This window comes from Echinops telfairi, unplaced genomic scaffold, assembly GCF_000313985.2.
Source record: "Echinops telfairi isolate 266 unplaced genomic scaffold, ASM31398v2 ScPeMD7_7469;HRSCAF=8507_1, whole genome shotgun sequence".
In the NCBI taxonomy this organism is placed as follows: domain Eukaryota; kingdom Metazoa; phylum Chordata; class Mammalia; order Afrosoricida; family Tenrecidae; genus Echinops; species Echinops telfairi.
The window spans coordinates 13,124,267-13,125,792 of record NW_022111373.1 but is presented as its reverse complement, the minus strand read 5'-3'; the positions used below and the strand labels follow the sequence as shown (position 1 = coordinate 13,125,792).

The window sequence follows — 1,526 nt, the reverse complement described above, 5'->3', positions numbered from 1 at the left end:
TGTTCACACAGGCTCATGTGCTTCTTCTCTGTGGGCTTTGTTGCTTCCAAGCTAGATGGCCGCTTGTTTGCCTTCAAGCCTTTAAGACCCCAGAAGCTATATCTTTTGATAGTCGGGCACCATCAGCTTTCTTCACCATGTTTGCTTATGCACACGTCTGTCTTCAGCAATCATGTCGGGGATAAAAAGTTAAATTTTTACTGTCTGTAATAATTTTTACTGTCAGTAATTGCATTCTGCATGATATCAAGGCTATTTGCATCCATAGTCTGCGGTCAGAGGGGATTCAGCAGAGACTTAATCCACGTGTATTTCCCCTTCACTTTTTTTGAACTGAAACAACTTTATAAAGGGCCCAAAGAGAGACCACATGATAAGATATTACATTTTAATCTCACTTCACCTGCCATAATTGGCATCACCAAGCTCTCGGTCTGGTAACAAGGCTATTCATGTCCAAAGCAATATATTTCTATTTTCAGTTTTGTGACAAATTCTTAGGGAAAGAGGTAGCATGATACTTAGGATGACTTTTTAGATTGGCTTCTCAAAGATGGGCATTTCCCTTTATTCTCAGGGTTAACTGAACATTAAATGTGTAGCAAAATGAGTTGGCAAGGGCTAAGTCCCTTTCTTTCCGGAGACTTCCAGTTCTTCTTCATGAGCACCCAGACACTTTCCCCCACTGGGCCCAGATTCCGTTCTCAGTGTAGTTGACCAGATGACGCAGCCTCTGGGCTCTCTTTTAAGAACGTGAGAAATCAAGTTTTGTTTTGTTTTTTTATACTTCCTCCCTTTCCAGTCTGGGAAAGCTGTTTAAAAATTGCTCCCCCTTTCTTATTTCTGTTTGTTTGCTTTAGAAGACAACTCCCTGGAAGAGTCGAGAGGAGGTCTCCCACCTGTGGAGGAAGGTGATCGAAAACTCGGTCTGATTATGGAGTTGTCGACCCAGGTTTCCCTTCAGACGGAGAAGATCACACAACTGGAAGAAGTTTTAGAGGAAAAGGAAAGGAAGATCCAGCAACTAGAAGCAGAGCAGGGACCCTCTCCTTCCCAAGAGTCCCAGGATTCTGCCGAAGGACTACAAGACGCTCCAGTCATCTGCGATGATAGCAACACGTCTGTGCTGTCTGATGAGGCTAGGTAGAGATTCCCAGTGAGAAAATAATAATAAATGTTTACCATATATCGCCAAGGTAAAGTCTAGAATCTGCGTCATCTCCCCCCTGACCAAAGGCAAGTTCATGGGTTTGGGTGGCTCTTATATTGGTCATCTTGTGAGTGGATAACAGAAAGAGGAGTGGGTGCTCAAGAGCAAACCCTGACTGGTTTTCCTTTGCATAACAGTTCTCACGTAAGCCACACAGCTGTAGGAGGAAGAAAATTGTTTTTAGGCATTCTTGATAACAGTGGGGGATGGAGAAACAGAAAATTAGACAGATGGAGGAAGATCCTCTTACTAGAAGTCTGTCTCACTGCAAGGGCGGAGTTATCCCAAATCTCATCATAGTAAGCAATTCTATTGT

At 43.3% G+C, this 1,526-nt stretch overlaps 1 protein-coding gene across 1 annotated transcript in view; it reads left to right on the top strand.

Moving 5' to 3' along the window:
* The window catches only part of CCDC192 (coiled-coil domain containing 192), a 225,461-nt gene extending 224,314 nt beyond the window's left edge, over positions 1–1,147 (top strand). The window contains exon 6 of the mRNA XM_045285049.1: positions 861–1,147. Coding sequence (XP_045140984.1) covers positions 861–1,147 — 287 coding nt within the window. The remainder of the gene's footprint in view (positions 1–860) is intronic.
* The last annotated feature ends 379 nt before the right edge of the window (positions 1,148–1,526 follow it).